The following is an 18870-nucleotide window of genomic DNA, read 5'->3' on the forward strand; positions in this document are numbered from 1 at the left end:
AACAGCTAAACACAGAGTTCAGAATTTCAATAAAGCCATTTGATTTCCAAAAGCAGCTTTCATTGACTGCACAATAATTACACCTGGCATGGCACAGAAGGAAATCATTGTAATCTGGGATACAGAAAAATAGAAATCTGCCTGTAAGTACTCTATCAAATATAATTCCCTCACATATAGTACATCTTTGGTCCATGTTTATCGATCAACTCGCCCTGCTCCGGTAGACGTGTGGTGCTGGGGCCGCCCTGCTTCTCCGGTGCCAGGTCAGGAGGTATTTTGGAGAGCGCCAGAGAAACCATTTTTCCCCTCACAGCAAAGGCAGGGAGGTGGTGGAGGACTCTCCCCGCTAGGGAAGAGGAGCTGATCCTGACCCGTGCAGCCTCAGCTCCAAGATGGGGAACGTACCAAACGGGGGTGCCCATTCGGGGGCCAGACGAGGGGTGCTGGGAAACACAAAGTCTCCCCAAAAAACACCCCCAAGCCCATGTGACCCCATGCTTCCACTGCATGACCGAGGGGGATGTGGACACAGGGTTGAGGGGGTGTTGGAGGGGTGCTGTTTGCCCGCTCAACAGGCAGAGACCGACGCGAGTGCAGTGGGGTGAAATGAGGTGAGCTGCCTGCGCCGGGTGGCTGCCGGCTGGGCTAGGGCCAAGGAGGTCCTAATCCTCCTCCTCCCCACCACCATAGAGGTCCGCCAGCTTCTTGAAGCGGCTGCCCCACTCGTTGAGGTAGTCGTAGTCCTGGTCGCAGTCGGAGGCAGAGGAGTTGAGGGAGCTGAGCGAGGTGGCCTCCGAGCCGCTGCCCTCGTAGTCGAACACCAGCAGGGAGTCGTAAGGGGGAGCCGTGGGATCTGTGTCGGCTGCCTTCAGGTTCTGGGGGGGCAAGAGGAGTCAGCACTCGTCCCCTGGGGGGCTGGGGACACCGCTGGCTGGGTGGCACCCCAATGGTGCCTGCATGGATGGGGGCTCCACCCCCAGAGTACCACGTGGGGTCAAGGCTCACCTCGTCGATGAAGTTTCCAATCTCATCGGGGTTGGCGGGCCGGGGTCGGTACTGGGGGGCAGCCATCAGTGGGGGGGCCACATCATTGCGGATCACCTCCGGGCGGGCATCCAGGCCCCGGTGCAGCTGGCTCAGGTCATAGTCCTGGTGTTGGGGGGGGGACATGAGGAGATGATGCTCAAGGGATGCCAAGGGCCTCACTGTGCTGGGACCCAGGGCACCACAGGCACCAGTGACCACAGGGGTGTCTATAGCAGCCTTGTGCACCCCGAGAATCCATCATGACTTGGGGAGCAAGGCCACCACCCGCCACAGAGAGGGTGCCACAGGGACCCCGCAGGCAGGGTCCGGCCTGGCACAGGTGTCCCACCTGGTCCTCCTCACCACCACCCTCCTCGTCGTAGTGGTATACATTGTCCCGCATGTCGTCCTCGAGTGGGAGCAGCGGCTCCTTCACCACCGTCCTCCGCCTGGCGAAGAGCAGCAGCAGCAGCAGCAGAACTGTGAGCAGAGGGCACTGGTGTCAGGGTGGCAGGGCAAGGGTGGCTCCATCCCCGTCCTGTCCCCATCCCACAGTACTCACTCAGCAGCGCCAGGATGCCCCCCAGGATGCCCAGGATAGCAGGGACGCCCAGGCCAGCGGCGACGTATGCTCGCCGCTCGCAGTTTTTGGCTGGCCCCTCGCAGTCGCACACCTGAGCTTTGACTGGCGTCACCTGCGCCTTGCCCTGTCCGTCTGTCAGCTTCAGGAAGATGCTGTACTCCCCTGGCTCCAGCTCCTTCGTCAGTTTCAGCACCAGCAGGTCTTGCAGCAGAGAGAGGGGTTGGACTCACAGATGGGTCCCGGATCCCCCTTTTGGGGACACCCTTGGCACCGATGCGGGGCTTTGCCATGTGGCAGTTCCCCCACCCAGTGCCCATTGCGGGGGCTGGCACCCACAGCGCTCAGGGGAGTGCAGAGAACCAGGGGTGCTGGGATCTGGGCATCACTTGGCATCTCCCCAGCACCCCACAGTGAGGGTGGGTGATCAGGACAGACCAGGTTGCTCCTACCTTGTCCGGTCACCCTGACGGTCCAGTTGGTGCCAGAGCCGTGTTCCAGCGCTGCGTGGAAAGGGTAGGTGTTGGGGGGCAGGTCCTTGTCGACTATGTTGAGTGTCTGCTCCTCAGGCTGCCGGCTGCAGATGTCGAAGATCCGGGGCTCTGGCATGGGCCCGTTGTCATTCACGTCCTGGAGGAGGAGGAGCAGCGTCCCCGTGCCGGTGGCATCCGGTGACCCTGTGGGGCCGGGGGTTAGCAAGGTGCCTGGGGAAGAGGTCCCAGACACCCCAGCCCAGGGGAGACAGCAGCAGCGCATTCCCAAAGGGCAAGGCAGGGCGCTCCTCACCATTGTCCACAGCCAGGACGATGGCCTTGTAGGTGCTGTTGATGGCGTGCACTGACTCCCGGTCCAGCGGCTGGGTCGCTGTGACGATGCCGTTCTCGGGATCGATGGCCAGCCACCCCGCAGGGTCACTGCCCATGCGGTACCTGGGGCAAGCGAGCGGTCAGCAGGGGAGCATGAGGCATGTGGCACAACAGGCACCCCAGCACAGCCCCCCCACCACTGCCCCCCCACTCACGTGATTCTCTGCCTCTGATCCTTGTCTGGGTCCTGGGCCGTGTAGGAGGTGACCTGGTGCCCCTGTGGCAGGTCCTCCATCACCTCCACCTTCTTGACTGGGGGCACGAAGATGGGAGCTTCATTCACGTCTCCGACCACCACCAGGACACTGGCCGTGGAGAGCGGCAGGGACACGGTGAAGGGGACGGCATTCTCCACCGTCACCACAAGATTGTACCGGCTCCTGGTCTCGTAATCCAGGCCCTGGGGGAGAGCAGGAGAGAGGAGCCAGGGTAGTGCTGGAGCTGGTGGGGAGGCAGCCGGTACCGGCATAGCTGTGTGGTAGTAGGACCCACCTTGGTAGTTTTCAGGATGCCATTGTTGGTTTTGGGGTCAGTGGTGATGGTGAAGTCACCATCCGGGTCCCCGTTTTTGATGCGGTAGACAGCTTGCCAGGCAGGGGAGCCCTGCATGTCCTTGTCTGTCACGTGCAGCTGGGTCACCACCACCCCCACCTCATTCTCATTCACTGTCCCCTCGTACTGCAAGAGATGGGATGGGGACAGTCACCCACATGGTCCCGGGCACCCCGAGGTGTGGGGGCTCGTGCCACAGTGGCCCAGTGAGGGCAGTGGCTTGCGGGAGGTGGCTTGGATACCATGGTGGGGTCGAAGACGGGAGGGTTGTCATTAGCGTCAGTGACTTCCACGATGGCAGTGGCAGTGTTGGTCAGGCCAGTGCCCTCCTGGTCCGCAGCCTGGATGATCAGCGTGTAGTTGGGAGTGGTCTGCAAGAAATCACTGTCTTTAGGGTAGGGACAGGGTCTGGCATGTTCCAGGGCCATCACCTGCCTGCTCTTCCACCTTCTCCAGCCAGCGTTCACTGCTGGCACAGACCCTTGCTGATGTCCCTGCTGCCCACCCAAAGGGCTAGCAGTCCATCCACTCCCAGAGCTTGGCAGGGCTGGGGGTCCTTGCACAGATCCCCAATGGGCTTGGGGCTGCACACCCCACCAAAGCAGGGGACAGTGACCCAGAGATGGCAAATCCCCGAACTGGGTGGACCCTGGGGCTCCAGCATCCCTGGCTCCCCACGGCCAGTCCCACTGTGGAGCTGCCACATGGTCCCCCAGGACGCAGCAAGGACCCACCTCCCTGTCCAGCCCTGTGCCGATGACACTGATGATGCCCTTCACTGGGTCGATGGTGAACATCCGTTGTGCACTCTTGGGCTCCTCGCTGAGGATGGAGTAGCCAATGATGCCGTTGTTCATACTAATGGCATCATCTGCATCCGTGGCATTCACGGTCATCACGGACGTGCCTGGGGACAGGGACAAGCAGGGAAGATCTTACTCATGGTACAAAACCCTATGGATACCCAGGCACAGCTCTGGCTCAGGGCTCTGCATGGTCCCAGCTGCGGGGCCCCCGGCAAGCTGGTCCCCCACATACCCGGCTTCGCGTTCTCCTCGATGTAACCGATGAAGACTTGCTTGGTGAAGACAGGCCGGTTGTCATTCTGGTCCGTCACAGTGATGATGATCTCCATGGGGTCCTCCACAGGCTGCCCGTTGGCTGACACGGCGTGGGAGAAGAGCTGCGAGGGACACCATCAGCCCACGCATAGTCCCGGGGACTGTCCCCTCCCCATCCTGGCCCCCCACTCACGATGTATTTGTCGATCTCCTCCCGGTCCAGTGGCTTCGTCACCTCCAGCCACCCTGTCTCCCGCTCAATGGTGAAGACACCCACGGGGTAGCTGTCTGCCCCCTGCCCCGTGATGCTGTAGAAAACCTTGGTCTCCTTGTCCTTGTTGGATTTGATCTGGGGGCAAGGGGAAGGGGGGTTAGAGGGGTCCTGTCACTCTGGGGACTCCCCTGTCCTGTTCCCCGTCCCCGCAGGGCCACGTACCTGCACCACCTTCTTGGGGAAGGGGCCCCGATCGTTCTCGGGGCAGTTGATGGGGGGGATGACCCAGTCCCTCTTCTGCCGCCGGAGGCTATGGCTGGGTTTTGGGAAGGTCAGCACGTTGGGTGCCGCATCCTACAGGGAGAGCAGCTTGGCTTGGTGCCAGCCCCTTTCTGAGCCTTCTGCACGCTCTGCCCCGGGGAGAGGGGCTGCGATGACCCCGGGGAGAAGGGCTGCACTTTACCTGCTGCTGGTGGTGGCGGTGGTTGCGATGGTGCAACTGCCTGCGCAGGGTCACCCTGGCGGAATGCTTCTTGCCTGTGGCATCCCAGGTGTGGACAGAGAAGCTGATCTCCTGCCGCTGGAGCTGCAGGGGCCGGGTTGTGGAGACAACGCCATCCCTGCTCACCTTGAAGCGTGTGTCATCGGAGAGGTAGGCGGCACGCCGGGGCTCACCGCACTCCGCAAAGCTGACTGGGGACAGGGAGAGCAAGTGGTCAGGGGCCCCCAGCGCTGCCCAGGGGGGAGCCAGCGAGGGCAGGGCAGGCGACCAGGCACCGTGGGACAGGCAGCCGGCAGGGCAGGAAGGCACAGGGCAGTGTAAGGTGGGCACACGCAGTGCAGCCACAGCTCAGAGTCCCAGGGGGACCATGGGGTCGCAGGCGCAGTGTGGATGCACGACGCACGGTGCCACATGCCCTGCTGGGATCCCGGCATGGGCAGGGTGTGCGGCACAACGCACGATGCATCCCTGCCGTGGCTTTGGTGTGGGACCGGGCACGGCACGACCTGCCGTGCCACGGAATCCCTGCTGACCTGTGGCAACGGGGCAAATGGCCCTCAGCACAGCGGGTCCCTGCTGTGTGTGGCACACCCCTGTCTATAGCACCGTGTACGGCACATCCCTGCGCACAGCACCGTGCACATCGCATCCCCACACACGGCACATCCCTGCCATGTGGCACATCCCCATGCACGGTGCATCCTTGTGCCACAGCGTGTCCCTATGTGTGGCACGTCACTACCGCCATGCCCATGGGCAGAGGGTGCTGCTGCTCTGGCTGCGTTTCAAATAAAAACAAGGGTAGCACCCGCTCACCTGTGCTGGCACCCAGTCCCCTAGCTGGGAGGGTCCTGGGGGCTGGCAGGGCTGATCCACAGGGCACTGCAGGCCAGTGCCTTACGGTGCCCCAGTGGCTGGGGACCCATGGGTATCCCTGAGCCCCCGCACAGCCAGAGACCACAGTCACACATCTGCAGCAGGGACAGCCCAGGCTGAAGGAGGGGGACACCAACCCACCCTGCCCAGGCACAGCAGGCACCCACCACAGACCAGGGCAGACGTCCTGGTGTCACCAGCCTGACACACTGCTGGGGTGTGGTACAAGCCGGGATCGGTGTGCAGGGGCCACCGCCAGCCCGGGGGGAAGCTCCGAGTGGCACCATGGCGGTCAGCAGGCATCACATGAGCTAGGGCTGTGCTGCCGGGAGCTCCCAAACAAACACCCTTTGTCTGGGAGATGGTTTGTTTGAGCCAGCAGCACCCAGGATGGAGTCCCCACCAGCGCAGCCACCATCAGCCCTGGTGTGATCCCCACCACGCGGAGCGGGTGCCGGGGCTGTGCCACGGGAAGGCGACGTGCCCGGTGGTGGGAGGCAGCGCAGGATCCCTGAACACCTGGCACAAGGCCACTGCCGCCGCTGGTTCCGCTGCCCCGTAGGGTTACGTCAGCCTGTGTGCAGCCCAGGAATTCGGAGGTGGCGGCGGGATGGAGGCAGGTGGGGAGCGATAGCCGAGCCCTGGACTGGGAGCTGCCCCTCTGCCCGCCATGGTGTCCCTGACCCAGCCCGGCATGACCTGCCAGCACGGTGCCAGCCCAGCCCGACCCCGTGGCAGGACCCCGGGCAAAGGCTGTGGGTTTGGGGAGCCGGTGGGGCCGGCTGGGCAGGAGCGTGCCAGGGCAGGCCGGGCGCTGCTGCAGTGGGGAGAGGCACCCCGGCACCCATGGGCGCAGCCACAGCGCTCGGCACCCGGGAACTGGCACCGTGATGGATGGGTGCAGCGAGTGGGCAGTGCTCAGCCCCCAGCCCCACGCTGGGTGCAATGAGCGCTCGGTGCTCAGCGCCCACTCTCCCCCTCTCCACCCAGCTGTGCACAACCTGTTTTTCCAGCTCCTCAGTTGAAGGAACGCAGTCTCCAGCCCTCCCCTCATGGGGCTCGGAGCCAGGGGGCCCCTCTCCTCTCCAGGAGTGGTGGAGCGGGAGGTGAGGAGAACTGGGAGGGGGTCCCTCAAGGGGGATCTCCCCTTTCCCAACCCCCACCACCATCCATGGGGTGCTGGGACAGCCAGACCCCACTGCATTACCAGGCTGTTGGCCAGGGCAGGGGGATGAGACCCCTCATTGGGATGGGGACCAGGGCAGTCCCTCCATCCCACAGTGTCTCGCCGGGGCTGGGCACAGGCTGACTCATGGGCAGAGCTGGGTGCCACCACCTCAGCTGCCACCACCCTGGCAGTGACCGCTCTGCGTGGGTTGTGCAAGCGTGGCCGTGCCGGGGCGGAAGCTGGTGGCGGTGGTGGCGGGGGGGGGGGGGGGCTCACGTCAGCCCGCGGGCAGCCGGGGCAAAGGTGCTGGCGAGTGGCATGTCCCGCCGGCACACCCGCTGACGTCACCCGAGTTTCACCGTGACCTCAGACTCTCGAGGTTCCCCTACCCAGGGTTGACGGGGGAACATACAAGCCCCCTTCGTGTCCCCCCAAGGGCCAGGGGCCAGCCATCCCATCCCAGCCCCAGGGATGCCGCAGCCCCCACGCAGGTGTTTGCCTCCCCAGCCCAGGTGCTGTACGGGGCCTGTCCGGACCTGTTGGGAGGGAAAACACCGCTCTCAATCAAGCAGCCTAATTACAGGCTGGCTCGTCAGCCACAGCCTGGCTTTGGTGTGGTGTGGGGGCCAGCATCGCCGAGTGCCCACCATGCTCGTCCACCCGCATGGCGGGGCATCACCAGCCTGGCACACAGCCCATAGGGACAGACAGCGATGACTGTCCCTTTCCCTTCCTCCCACACCCCGTATCCGTCTGTGACCCGAAACTGGAAGTGCTGGTGTGAGACGGTGATTTCCAGCAACCAGACCTGTGCAGCAGGGAGGCGCCAAGGACACGGGGCTGCCCGTCACCCTGCTATCAAGCACGGCCCTAATGGACACAGGCTGCTGCACCTAGGCTGCTTCGTTAATGATCAACCAGAAAGCTAACGAACAGCAATTCCTGAGGTGTGGGGCAGGGTCCAGCTCCTGGCTTGATACCTGCAGCCGGGGTGAAGCCCTTCCCGAGCTGGGGCGGGTTGGGAGACCCCACTGCGGCACTTGGTGCCCTGCACCCCTTGGCCCGCACCTGCTCCAGCCACCCCCAGCAAACCGTGGTGCCAGCACCACCGTCAGCCATTAACCGGTGCAGATGGCAACAGCGACGGGCCAAGCGCTGCCCCAGGAGCCTGCACCCAGCCACTGCACAGCCCCCCCAGCACCCGGGGACTGGGGGGGGTGCGGGGCACCCCAAAGTGGCGGTGGGTTCCCCTCGCCATGGCCATGCGGAGAGGGCTCAGTGCCAGCACCCACCACACCAGGATGGGGCTCTCATGCCGGCACGGTGAGACACCACCGAGGTCACGCTGGGGGCTCGTCTCCATGGCTATAAAAGGGGTTCAACAAACCACACGAACCCCGGGTGCCGGGACCCCATGGGCGGGCAAGGCACAGGGAAGGACGGGCGCCTGCGCGGCCCCACGCCCCAGCCTGCCGGTCCCAACAGGTCTGCACCGCCTGAGTCAGCGCCGCCCGCGCCGGCGCACCCCGGGGAGAGGCATCCACTGCCCCCGCGCCGCGACGCCGTCCCCCCGTCATGGGGGCACCGGTGCCTGCACTGCACCGGCCCTTCAGGACGGCCCCACCGCCATCCACAGACACACAGCCATGGCTCTGACCCCAACCTGCAATGGTGTGCACCGAGCCTGTCCCCACCGCCATGGCACCGTCCCCACTGCCATGGCACCGTCCCCACCGCCATGGCACCGTCCCCACCGCCATGGCACCGTCCCCATGGCTCTGTCCCCACGGCCACCCACAGAGCCAGCAGAGAACGTCCCCAATGCCACCCCAAGCACCCCACGGGCACAGAGCCACGGCTTTGTCCCCCATTGCCAACTCGAGGGCCACGCAACCATCCCGTCCCCACGGCTCCCCACCTTACCTCGTCCCAGCGCCCGTCCTGCCGCCACGCTGTCCCGCGGCGTGGTGAGGGTGAAGGTCTCCGCCGTGAATCCGGGCTGGCATGGCACTGCCTGCTCGCACAGCCGGTGTCCAGCCTGCCCAGAGAGAGGGGTCAGTCCCGGGCTGGGTCCCATGGTCGCGGGCAGGGTCCCAAGGGCCCAGTGTCCCAGGCAGGGTCCCACCGCCCCGTCCCTCACCTGGAGCAGGAGAAGGAGGAAGAGGCAGAGCAGGTTCGGGCAGCCCCACCGCCGCCCCATAGCTGGCTGCCGGTGCCGCTGCGGTGCCGAAGGAATCGGGGCGCTGCCGCCGCGGAGCCGCAGGTGCGTCCGGTCTCGCTCCCGCCCCGCAGGTGGCGGCTCCCCACGGGGGAACCGCCCCGCCCCGTCCGGTCCCGTCCCGTCCCGTCCCGTCCCGCCCCGACGGGAGGCGGTGCCGCCCCGCCCGCCACCGGCCCCGGCCCTAGGTACCCCCGGTACCTCGGCCCCAGCCCCGGGGGCGCGGGATCTCCGTGGGTACCCGTCCAGGGCCGTGGGAGCTTCGGGGGGTGGCAAGAGCCGGGGGGCACTTACAGACCCCCCCGGGATGCTGCAGCCCCCGTCGCCTCCAGCATCCCTCCCTTCATCCCTCCCCATCACAGCAAAGCTGGGGTGACCCCACGGCACGGAGAAACCCTCAAGGAGCCCCGGTACCACCCACCACCCCCACAGCTCCCAGGGCTCTGGTGAGGGTCAGAGTCCATCCAGGGCTGAGCACGGAGCCAGTGGGAAGCAACCGGGGCTGGGGTCATCCCAGGACCCCAGGGGAGCCCCTGCTGCCAGGGTGTAATGGGCACTGCCCCCGGTATGGGTGATGCTGCAGCCATGCCTGTGGGTATTACGCAGGGCAGGGAGCAGCCTGGTGCTGCAGTGGGCAATGGGGACGTGGCGGGGGGGAATAAGGGGGTAGCCGCAATGAGGCTGGGGTCAGCACCAAACCCTGCGGTGGGCAGCAACTCCCCAGGGACCTTTCCCAGGGCACAAAGCCACACTGAGGCTGGAGCATCTAAAAAAACCACATTCTTTATTAAAACTTACACCAGCTCCCCCTCACCTCTTCCATAGCATCACACTACCTTTATTTCATACATTTTAAAAAAAAAAAAAAGGATTAACCAAGAAAAATACAGGAGAGGGAGGTGAGGGGGCTGCCGCCAAGGTAGGGGGGGCACGGCAGGAGGGGGCAGCCCCAAGGCACAGGCAGCGGTAAGGCGTGGAGCATGGGGGGGACAGCAGGGCCGGGGGTGTCCTAATCCTCCTCCTCCCCACCACCATAGAGGTCCGCCAGCTTCTTGAAGCGGCTGCCCCACTCGTTGAGGTAGTCGTAGTCCTGGTCACAGTCGGAGGCAGAGGAGTTGAGGGAGCTGAGCGAGGTGGCCTCCGAGCCGCTGCCCTCGTAGTCGAACACCAGCAGGGAGTCGTAAGGGGGAGCCGTGGGATCTGTGTCGGCTGCCTTCAGGTTCTGGGGGGGCAAGAGGAGTCAGCACCTGTCCCCTGGGGGGCTGGGGACACCTCTGGCTGGGTGGCACCCCAATGGTGCTTCTATGGATGGGGGTCTGGGGCTCACCTCCTCGATAAAGGTGCCGATGTCATCGGGGTTGGCAGGCCGGGGCCGGTACTGGGGGGCTGGCAGGAGGGTGGGGGCCACGTCGTTGCGGAGCAGCACCTCTGGGCGGGCATCCAGGCCCCGGTGCAGCTGCCGCAGGTCGTAGTCCTGGTGGGGGGAGACACAATGGAGAGGGACAGGGTCAGAAAACACGCATTTGCTCCAGCTCCCCCCCAGCCTCCCAGGACACTCACCTGGTCCTCCTCCCCGCCGCCCTCCTCCCCATAGTAAAAGACATTGTCCCGCGTGTCATCCTCGGGCAGCAGCAATGGCTCCTTCGTCACCTTCCTCCTCCTCATGAAGAGCAGCAGCAGCAGCAAGATGACTGGGGGGAGCAGAGGCATCAGCAAGGATGTGTCCCCCCCCCCTCTGCTCCACGGGGAGGTGCAGCCCCACAGCACCAGGAGCCCCAGGACCCCCCACTCACGCAGCAAGGCCAGGAGGGCACCCAGGGCGGCGAGGACGAAGGGCAGGCCGGTGGCAGGCTGGGATCTCTGGGGACAGCTCTGCACTGGCCCCTCACAGTCACAGACCCGCGCGGTGATGACGGTGAGCTGGGCTTTGCCCGGCCGGTCAAGGAGCCGCAGGTTGATGCTGTACTGGTCCGGCTCCAGCGGTGCCACCAGCCGCAGGGTGACAGTGTCATCTGCACAAGACCAGCACCACGGGTGACCCATGGTGACATGCACTGGTATTGCCACCACCGCTCAAGCCCACCATGCTGAGCATCCCCTGGTGTTACCTTTGTCGCTGACCTCCACGGCCCAGCTGTCCCCCGAGCCGTGGATGAGCTCAGCGCGGAAGGGGCCGGTGTTGGGGGGCAGGTCCCTGTCGGTGACGGTGAGGACTTGGGGCTGGGGGCTGCGGTTGCAGACAATGATGTCCCGGGGTTCGGCCTCGGGCCCGTTATCGTTCACATCGAGCAGGGTGAGGAGCAGGGTGCCGGTGCCTGTGGCGGGTGGCAAGCCTGCAGGGAGGAGTGATGCTGGAGGAGGGATCCCCAAAACCAGGATCCTCATGGGGACAGGGGTGTCCCAAGCAGCGGTGGGGACAGGCAGCCCCCGGCACTGATCTGTGCCAAAGCCAGCCTGTGGTTCCTGGTGATGGCAGCACATGTCCCTCACGCGGGACGAGGGAACAAGGGCCCCTTTCATCACAGCTCTCACCATCGTCCACAGCCAGCAGCACGGCGGTGTAGGTGCTGTTCTTGATGAAGGGGGACTCACGGTCCAGGTGGTCCCGTGCCGTCACGAGGCCGTTCTCGGGGTGTACGGCCAGCCAGCCCGCCGGGTCATGCCCCACCAGGTACCTGGGGGCAGAGGGGAGCTAGTCCCATGGCGGGGGGGTGTTGGGGACCCCCCCAGACCCCGACCCCAACCCCTCTCTCACTCACTTGATCCTCTGCCCCTGGGCCTTGTCGGGGTCCTGGGCTGTGCAGGAGGTGAGGGTCTGCCCTGGTGGCACATCCTCTGGCACCTGGGCAAGCTGCACCAGCGGGTCAAAGATGGGCGCCTCGTTGACGTCCTCCACCTTGACTGTCACGGTGGCAGTGGCCGTCGGCAGCTTCACGGCGAAGGGGGCCTCATTGGTCACAGCCACGTGGAGCACGAACTGCTTCTTGGCCTCGTAGTCCAGACCCTGGGAGAGGGAAGGGCATGGGCAGCACCCCATCACGGGCAGCAAGGGGAGGGGACACATCAGGGGACACACACCTTGGCGGTGCGGAGGACACCCTCATTGCTGATGGGGTCAGTGGTGATGACGAAAGCGCCTCCCTCGTTGCCACGCAGGATGGAGTAGACAGCTCGCCATGCTGGCGTGCTCGGCTCGTCCAGGTCAGTGGCGGCCAGCCGGGCCACCTCCCGCCCGGCCTCATTCTCCAGCACGGCCGCCTCGTACTGCAGGTGTGGGACACCATTAGAGCCGCAGCACAGCGGGCACTGGCCCAGCCCCGGCCCATGGAGAGAGGGTCCCATGGTGGGGAAGGCCCCACGTTACCATTTTGGGGTCGAACTCGGGGGCGTTGTCATTGACATCTGCGATCTCAATCACTGCCAGCGCTGTGGTGGTGAGCCCCTCACCGTCCAGGTCGGCCGCCTGCACGGTCAGCGTGTATTCCCGCACGCGCTGTGGTGAACAGACAGACAGACACCCCGTCAGGCCCCTGCCCATGACCAGGGCTACCCACCCCGCAGTGCCACAGAGCCCACCTCCCGGTCGAGGCCACTGGCGATGACGCTGAGGGTGCCGGTGGCCCTGTTGACGGTGAACATGTGGGGATGGGGCTCCCGTGGTTCCTGGCTGAGGATGGAGTAGGCGATGACGCCGTTATAGGAATCCACTGCATCATCCGCATCTGTGGCAGTCACCTGCATCACGGAGGTGCCTGGGAACAGGGATATTCTGGTCAGTGAGGTGGTGGTGGGACCAGGGCACCCACGTCCCCCATGGGAATGGTCCCAGGGCTCTTGCCAAGGGATGTGGCCGGCAGGAGGCAGAGCTTCCCTGTGGCACAGGGTCCTACCTGGCAAAGCTCCCTCTGGTACGGAGCCCCTGAAGACCTCCTGCGTGAACTGGGGCTTGTTGTCGTTCTGGTCCGTCACTGTGACTATGATCTCCATCGGCTCCTCCACCGGTTTGCCGTTCTCGGACACGGCATGGGAGAAGAGCTGTGGGGCGGAGGGGTGAGCAGGGGGACCGGCTCAGCACGCTGGCACCCTGCAGCACCCCCCGGCAGGGACCTACGTGGTACTTGTCGATGTGCTCCCGGTCCAGCGGCTGCGTCACCTTCATCCAACCTGACTCCTTCTCGATGGTGAAGACGCCCTCAGGGGGGGCATCCGCCCCCTGTCCCGTGATGCTGTAGAAGATCTTGGTGTCTCTGTCCCGGTTGGATTTGATCTGGGAGGAAACATGGGGAGAGAGGGTCAGTGCCTGCCCCCGCCCAGCAGCATCGCACCCTGCCCTGATGCAGGGGGGATGGCCACCACCAGCGTCGCTCCTGCCCTTGACATGCACAGCCGTACTCAGCCCCCACCCAGCCCAACCCCCCCATACCTGAACCAGCTTTTTGGGGAAGGGGCCCCTCTCATTTTCAGGAACCTTGATGGGGGGGATCACCCAGTCCCTCTTCCGCCTCCTGGGAGCATCGTGAGCCCCAGGTGCCTTGGGGAGCTCCTGCAGGATGGGGGGGACAGGTGAAGGCACAGCTGGCCAAAGGGTCAGGGGATGGGGGGGGGCGGGGGCAGCTGGGAGCATTACCTGGGGGGAGCGCCTGCTCCGCATGGGGAGTGGGACAGGGTCTGGCTGACCGGCATCATCCTGGAGTGGGACGGCATCCCGGGGGGGGAAGGCGAGCACCCTGCCCACCCCCAGCAGCCGCAGGGGGCCTCCATCCTCCTGCCCGCCGATGTCAGGCTCCTCAGTCCCATAGGGCCCCACGCAGCCTCCGGAGCTCGCTGCGAGAGGGCAGGGGGCAAGAGTGGCTGGGGGGAAACCTGTCCCTGATCACCCCTCACCCCCCCCTCCCTGCCAGCAGCCCCAGGACCCCGCACCCCCCCAGCCTCCTCAGGCGGATCAGGGAGGGGATGCCGGGAGCGGCACAGGAGTGGCGGAGGTTTCGGCTTTGTTTCACAGATGACGGGAAATTCCTGGGCAGGCAGAGCCCTGCCCCAGCCTCCCACCCGGTGTGTCACCCCCCTGGGGGCTCCCAGCCCCCCATGGCCAGCACATGGGGCACAGCACGATCCTCCCTCACCCAGGGTCACGCTGCATCCCCCTCGCTGGATACGGCCCAGGCCCCTGCACTCCCGGCCGGGCGGCAGGATTAGGGGATTAGCAAAACTAAGCCAGCTCCGGCGGCGGCGAGAGGCCGCCTGGGCTGAGCAGCCAGGAGGGGATGGGGGAGCAGGGACTGTGGGAGTGTGGGGAGATGTGGAGCAGGGTAAGGAGAGCTGTGCCCTATGGCTGCCCTACACCGGGTGGAGAGCAAGCCCCAGGGCAATGGCGGAGCCCCTTGCCCAAGGGCACAGCAACAACAGCCATGCCTGGAGGGCAGCGCCGGGGACCCCTCCCAGCCGCGATGGCAGTGATAAGGGACATTAATGGGGCTGGAAGGGGCCCAGCCACACCACCAAGCGGCACCGGGGCACCAGGAGCCTCCAGCGCCCACCGTGACAAGCCCCCAGCCCTGCTCCCCAGTGAAGGGCTGGGTGGCATGGTGGGGTTCAGGTCCACAGCCTCACTCCAGGTCCCTCTCAGGGGACCGGACCCCACCGTGCACTCGGGGTCCCTCCATGCAGAGCCTGCATGGCACTGTGATGGCTCGCCCAGGCCATGTGCTGCCCACAGAGGGGGTCTGCAGCATCGTGGCCAGACCCCAGCCCCTGCCCATGGCAGGGTCCTGGCAGAACCCAGCTCCATTCCCGGCAGCCTGGCAGGAGCTGCCCGGCAGGCTCAGCCAAAGGAAGCGGGATGCGGCATCCAAAGTAGGCAGAGGTCAGGGCCTCTCCTGCCATGGTGAGAGCAATTACTGCCAAGGAGGGCTTTTAGTGCTCCGCGGCCATTAGGAGAGCACTGGCTCTGGCCGCAGTTCCCGAGCAGCCCTGCTCACCTGGGACACCACTGAGTGAACGGGTCAAACAGGCCCAGGCAACACTTGGTGCCCCAACCCTGGGGCACTGCCGGCAGTGGGCCAAGAGCCGGTGGCAATGAGCCCCTTGCCCAGCCTTGGGCCGGGCTGGACAGACTCTGCAGCCCACGGCACCATGCTCCTGCCTGCAGCCAGAGAAGGGTGGCCCCGGGGCAACCAGCCCCATCGCCAGCCTGGCGCCAGGGACCCAGCCCTGCCCCGGCAGGCACCCCAGGGCTGGACCAGAGACGCCGGCATTAGCTGCTACCGGCCCCACCGGGGCCAGACGGGCAGGCTGGGCACCGCCAGCCCCATGGCCCAGTCCCACAGCCCGGGGAGGGCACAGCCCTATAACGCAGGAGCTCGGCCAGCCCCACAGTCTGGCCCCACTTCCTGGCAAGGGCTCGCCCCTTGGCCCAGCCCCACAGCCCGGGGACCCCAACCAGCCCCACTATGCTGGGCAGTGCCAGCTCCCCCCGAAAAGCACCGACCCCGTGGCACAGGGCCATTAGCCGGCCTCACATTCCACCCCAGGACCCAACCCCACAGCCAGCCCCACAAGCCGGGGGGCAGAGGGAGGCCGAACACAGCAGCGAGGTGGGGCCCCGCCGCCCCCAGCCCAGCCCGCAACCGGGGGCACGGCCCGCCACCCCCACCGGCGCCCGGTGCTCGGATCCCGATCCCGGTCCCGGTCCCGGTCCCGTTCCCGGCCCCGCCGCGCATCCCGCGGGATCCCGGGGGGTCGGGCCGGGTGGAGCCGCGCCCCGACGGCGCCGGTTACCTGGTGCCGGGAGCGGCCCGCGGCGCAGCCCCGGGGGGACGCACGGCCGGGCCGGTGGGGCTGCGAGCGCGGCGGCCGCCGGCAGGAACGGGAGGAGGATGAGGATGAAGAGGAGCGGGCAGAGCCCGGAGCGCGGCCCCCGCATGGCCCGTCCGCTGCTGCTGCTGCCGCCGCCGCCGCTCCGGTCGCCGCCCGCCGCGCCCCGCCCCGCCCGCTGCAACGCGCCGCTTCAGGTGAGGCGGCGGCCGCGCAGGTACCGCCCCGCCCCGCCCCGGAGTGCGGCCCCCGGCACCCCCCGGGTACCCCCCGGGCACCGCCCGGTACCGTCCGGTTCTTCCGTGCGGCCCCCCCGCCGCCTCGTTCCCCCGCTGCTCTTCCCTCCGTACTTCCGCGCGGCTCCGAAGGCACGGCCCGGGCATCCCGGTACCTCCGGTACCGCCGTGCGTCTCTCCCGGTGCCTCTAGTACCTCCGGGCGCTCCCGGACACCTTCTCGGTACACCCGGGCACCGCGCACCGCGGCTTCCTCAGACCCCGGTGCTGGCTTCATGCCGGGACTGAGCCCCTCCCGGCGCGACCTGTCCCTCTGCCCGCGGCCGGGCTGCGGCTCTTGGGGACTCCCGGGGAACCCCATCCCCTGCCCGGGGACCCGGCATCCTGCGGCGGGGGGTCTCCTAGCACCCCCGAGCTCGCCCTGGCGGGGGCGGTCGGGCTGTTTGGCCCCACTGAGGGGTCCCATCGGGTGCCAGCCGCAGCGTTGTCCCCTCCCCAGCACCCTAGGGGGGCCCGGCCAGCCCTGAGCATTGCCTGGGGGGTCGCACCCCACTGGATGTTGGAGCATCGAGGGTCTAACGGGGTCCTCAGCACCCTGCGAGGGGGGCTCCGTGCCCTAGGGGGTCCTCGGTGCCTTGCAGTGCATCGGGCTGCTGGTAGAGGGTGCTGGGGGGCACCTGGAGTCCCCTCCCCGCCTTTGCGTGCATGGGGCACCCCCCGGAGCAAAGCGGGACCCCAGGGTGTGGCTGTGCGCACACCCCAGCCCTGCTGGGGTGGGGGTGTCCTGTGGCCGCCGTGGGACAGTGCCCTGGGAGAACTTTTGGAGTCCCGGGCTCTGTCTCTCATCCCCACCAGCCTGGAGCAGCATCTTGCGCGCTGGGCCCCTGTGCAAGTCCCTCTCGTCCCCCCCCGCACCGTGCGTGCTGGCACCCATGGGCTGGTACTCAGCTTTCCCGGCAGGACTCAGCCAAGGTCACGGCTGGCTGCAGGGAAGGTCCCCAGCTGGTGCCCAGAGGAATGCCAGTGCAGCTGGAGACATGTCGCCCTGCACCTTCGCCCTTCTCCTCCTCCTCCTCCCAGTAGGACCTCCCTGATGGGGCTGGGGGCCGCTGCATATCTGCAAGGGGGACAGCAGGACAGACTCCGTGCAGCCCCCCTGGGCAGAGCTCTGCCTCCCCCCCCCAGCCCCTCAGCCCTGCTCTCTGTCCCACAGGACAGGGCACCCAACGTGCTGACCTTCCCAAAGCCCAGCCATGGCCTCCGGTGGCAGAAGAGGGACTGGGTCATCCCCCCCATCAACTGCCCCGAGAACGATCGGGGGCCCTTCCCCAAGAAGGTGACGCAGGTACGTGGCCCTGCAGGGATGGGGCACAGGACAGGGGAGTCCCCAGAGTGACAGGACCCCTCTAACCCCCTCTCCACCTTGCCCCCAGATCAAATCCAACAAGGACAAGGAGACCAAGGTTTTCTACAGCATCACAGGGCAGGGGGCAGACAGCTACCCCGTGGGCGTCTTCACTGTCAAGCAGGAGACAGGGTGGCTGGAGGTGATGAAGCCCCTGGACTGGGAGGAGATCGACAAATACATCGTGAGTGGGGGGCCAGGACGGGGAGGGGACAGTCCCTGGGACTGCGCGTGGGCTAACGGTGTCCCTTGCAGCTCTTCTCCCACGCCGTGTCAGCCAACGGGCAGCCTGTGGAGGACCCCATGGAGATCATCATCACTGTGACAGACCAGCATGACAATGCGCCTGTCTTCACTGAGGCGCTTTTCCACGGCACTGTGCTGGAGGGGGCTGAGCCAGGTGAGACCGATCACAGGGTCACAGCCCCTCATTCCCCCTGCCACCCCCAGCCCTGTTTGGGAGTGACGCAGTCTCTCGCTGCAGGTGGTCCCCGAATACACCATGGAGATCCAGGTGGCTGATTTAGAAGGCTACGGGCTGCAGGCCACCGCCACTGTCCTCATCAAAGTGCAGCTGAGGTGTCAAGCCCACCCCGTGCCACCCTGGCAGGCAGGTTAGGCCATGGTGAAGCCGCTGTCTGCTCCTGGCAGCCCCCATGTGCCCGGCCACCACAGCGCCGATGTGCTCCGGGCACTTTCCAGGGAGGGAGGCGAGGCCGGGATGGCAGCTCCACCATGGCTTCTCCTGGCCCGGTGCCCCAACATCCCGCCGGGCTCTGGTCCACCAGCCCCAGGGCCGTGGTGCTGCCAGAGCATGGGTGCCGGCGGGGCTCCTGGGTGCACCTCCCATAGGGAAGCCACCCGTGCCGGCTCAGCCCAGCTGGGGAGGAGCGCCCGGTTCTGCCGCAGCCCTGCGCCGGGATAGCGGCATCCAGCCTCGCCAGCTTGGTGGGGAGAGGCCACAGCACCAGGAAGGGCGGCTGGAGCAGGGGATGGCATTTTGCAGGGTGTCACCGGCCGCAGGCTCCCGGCTGAGCAGGATGGAGGAGAGCCAGGTAAGCAGCCGGGTGCCCTTGCTCGCCATTGTGCCCCTCCGGTATCCCTGCTCCAGCTGGGAGCCGAGGCCCGGAGCCGGTGATGGGATGGCAGTGAGAGCTGGTCCTGCTCCAGAGAGGCAGTCTGGATCTGCCCAGCCGGCAGCAGCCCCGGAGCAGCAGGATGCAGCCCCCGGCTCGTGCTCCCACCCCGCCAAGTACAACCTGGGGGGTGCCAGAGGGGAAGGGCCCTGGCCAGCACTGCCCTTCACCCCGTGCTTGCTGCTCGCCCCAGCTGCCCACCCCAGGCAGCTCCG

General features: G+C 66.4%; 2 protein-coding genes across 2 annotated transcripts; both read right to left on the bottom strand.

The window, feature by feature from the left end:
• Positions 1-665: 665 nt before the first annotated feature.
• CDH1 (cadherin 1) lies at positions 666-9048 on the bottom strand. The gene is made up of 16 exons (XM_074158172.1): positions 8989-9048; positions 8772-8886; positions 4766-4995; positions 4525-4656; positions 4282-4437; positions 4066-4210; positions 3762-3934; positions 3270-3398; positions 2968-3153; positions 2631-2875; positions 2396-2538; positions 2062-2286; positions 1592-1813; positions 1379-1509; positions 1009-1152; positions 666-878 (listed from the first exon to the last, which is right to left on the bottom strand). Exons 1-16 carry the CDS (start codon positions 9046-9048, stop codon positions 666-668), a joined length of 2649 nt encoding a protein of 882 aa, XP_074014273.1.
• A 787-nt stretch (positions 9049-9835) lies between these two features.
• Positions 9836-16105, bottom strand: LOC141471585 (B-cadherin-like). Its single transcript, XM_074158174.1, has 15 exons — positions 15844-16105; positions 13694-13890; positions 13490-13609; positions 13178-13333; positions 12957-13101; positions 12643-12818; positions 12431-12559; positions 12145-12330; positions 11826-12070; positions 11599-11741; positions 11175-11399; positions 10860-11078; positions 10627-10757; positions 10394-10540; positions 9836-10288 (listed from the first exon to the last, which is right to left on the bottom strand). Exons 1-15 carry the CDS (start codon positions 15986-15988, stop codon positions 10076-10078), a joined length of 2577 nt encoding a protein of 858 aa, XP_074014275.1. The 5' UTR covers positions 15989-16105; the 3' UTR covers positions 9836-10075.
• Between the last annotated feature and the right edge of the window lie 2765 nt (positions 16106-18870).

This window comes from Numenius arquata, chromosome 13, assembly GCF_964106895.1.
Source record: "Numenius arquata chromosome 13, bNumArq3.hap1.1, whole genome shotgun sequence".
Lineage (NCBI taxonomy): Eukaryota > Metazoa > Chordata > Aves > Charadriiformes > Scolopacidae > Numenius > Numenius arquata.